General features: G+C 38.1%; 1 protein-coding gene across 1 annotated transcript in view; it reads left to right on the forward strand.

The window, feature by feature from the left end:
- The window catches only part of LOC107089584 (arf-GAP with SH3 domain, ANK repeat and PH domain-containing protein 2-like), a 77,322-nt gene that overhangs the window by 73,788 nt on the left and 2,029 nt on the right, over window positions 1-1,505 (forward strand). The window contains exons 24-25 of the mRNA XM_015382468.1: window positions 887-945; window positions 1,049-1,168. Coding sequence (XP_015237954.1) covers window positions 887-945; window positions 1,049-1,168 — 179 coding nt within the window. The remainder of the gene's footprint in view (window positions 1-886; window positions 946-1,048; window positions 1,169-1,505) is intronic.

The following is a 1,505-nucleotide window of genomic DNA, read 5'->3' on the forward strand; positions in this document are numbered from 1 at the left end:
CGCCGAGTGGACCTGGGAAGGGAAGAATGAAAAGCCAACCTTTTTCCAAAGTTAACTATTTTAGAATATTTTCTTCCTTTACACCAGGCTGTCTAAATTAAAGGTATAGTCGACGATCTCTTACCTCCTTTTGAGGAAAATCCTTCTCTATACCTTTAATTAATTATGGCTCTGCATGATATTGATTGATTGACTTTATTGAGCTCACAGTGGAGAAAATTACTGGTTTACATCGGCTTAAATAGTCAAAGAAGAAAAAATGTGCATGGGATAAATACAGTGTGTCCACATATGACAGCTTTTTTAGTATTTTATTTTATTTTTTTATAGTAGGATCATTATACCAGGTTATTATTATGATGTATACACACATAGATACACGTTTGTCATTGATACACACCTTTTTCCCTTAAAAACCTAAACTAAAACTAGTTCTGAAAAGAGCTTAATTACTGTATTTGTCATCTTTAACATTAGTAAATTAATGTAAATAATTAGCCATTGTATTTTTTTTATCAGTTTGATTAATATACCAAAACTTAAAATGATGAATTTTTTAGAACGTTCCACTAAAGAGAATTTATGCTGCCACCCACTGGGTTAGAGTGGAACTGCCTTTCTAGAGGTGATGATTTTTTTTTCCATAAAGGACCATTAAAGGCCTGAATTCCAACTTTGCGTCTGATCGTGTGGGACGAGGTCGTGGCGTTAAACTCTCGTTGATGTTTCGGTTTGGCAAGGTGTGAAAATGACCTAAATCTATGACCATCTCCTCCCCTGGCCCCCCCTTCTAGCTCCGCCCCTGCTCATCAGTGACCATCAAGTAAACAAATTACTGTTTAGATATTCATTTGATAGCAAATCTGTTGGGTTTTTTTCTCTCTAGGTTTTAGGTCTCCTGAGGGTCCGGTTCCACCTAAACCCAAACCCAGAACCACCGTCTCTGTGAGTCCCTGCAGCTTTTCTCCAGCTGTTATCAATCTGAATATAATGGAGGTTTGGTACCTGAGGCTGAAGTTTTTCCTTCCTGATGTTTGTGGTTCTATAGAAGCAGAAGCAGCAGAAGGTGAAGGCCATCTATGCCTGCTCGGCTGACAATCCAGACGAGCTGACCTTCAAGGAGGGGGAGGTGATCGTGGTGGAGGGGGAGGAGGACAGCGAGTGGTTGGTGAGTTAAAGGAAGCAACACTGGAAACAAACCAACCTTATTTTTTAAGTGATTAATATGCCATTATTGACCCATTTTAAAGGAAAAGTCCAGTCAGAGAGGAATAATCGTGTCCATTAATGAATTTAAAGCAACCATGAAGAATGTAGTGATGGAGATATTTGCTTGTTTTTCCTGAGATGCTCAATGTCTTTCAACATACTGCTCTGATTTTATTATGAAAAATGTAATATGTTGTAAATATGTATGAACTTCCTGTGGTTTGGCTGCTACCTTGGCCAGGTCTCTCTTGAAAAAGAGATTCTGAATATTAATGGGACTTCCTGGTTAAATAAAA

The sequence above is a fragment of the Cyprinodon variegatus genome, unplaced genomic scaffold, assembly GCF_000732505.1.
Source record: "Cyprinodon variegatus isolate N-32 unplaced genomic scaffold, C_variegatus-1.0 Scaffold257, whole genome shotgun sequence".
Taxonomy (NCBI): Eukaryota; Metazoa; Chordata; class Actinopteri; order Cyprinodontiformes; family Cyprinodontidae; genus Cyprinodon; species Cyprinodon variegatus.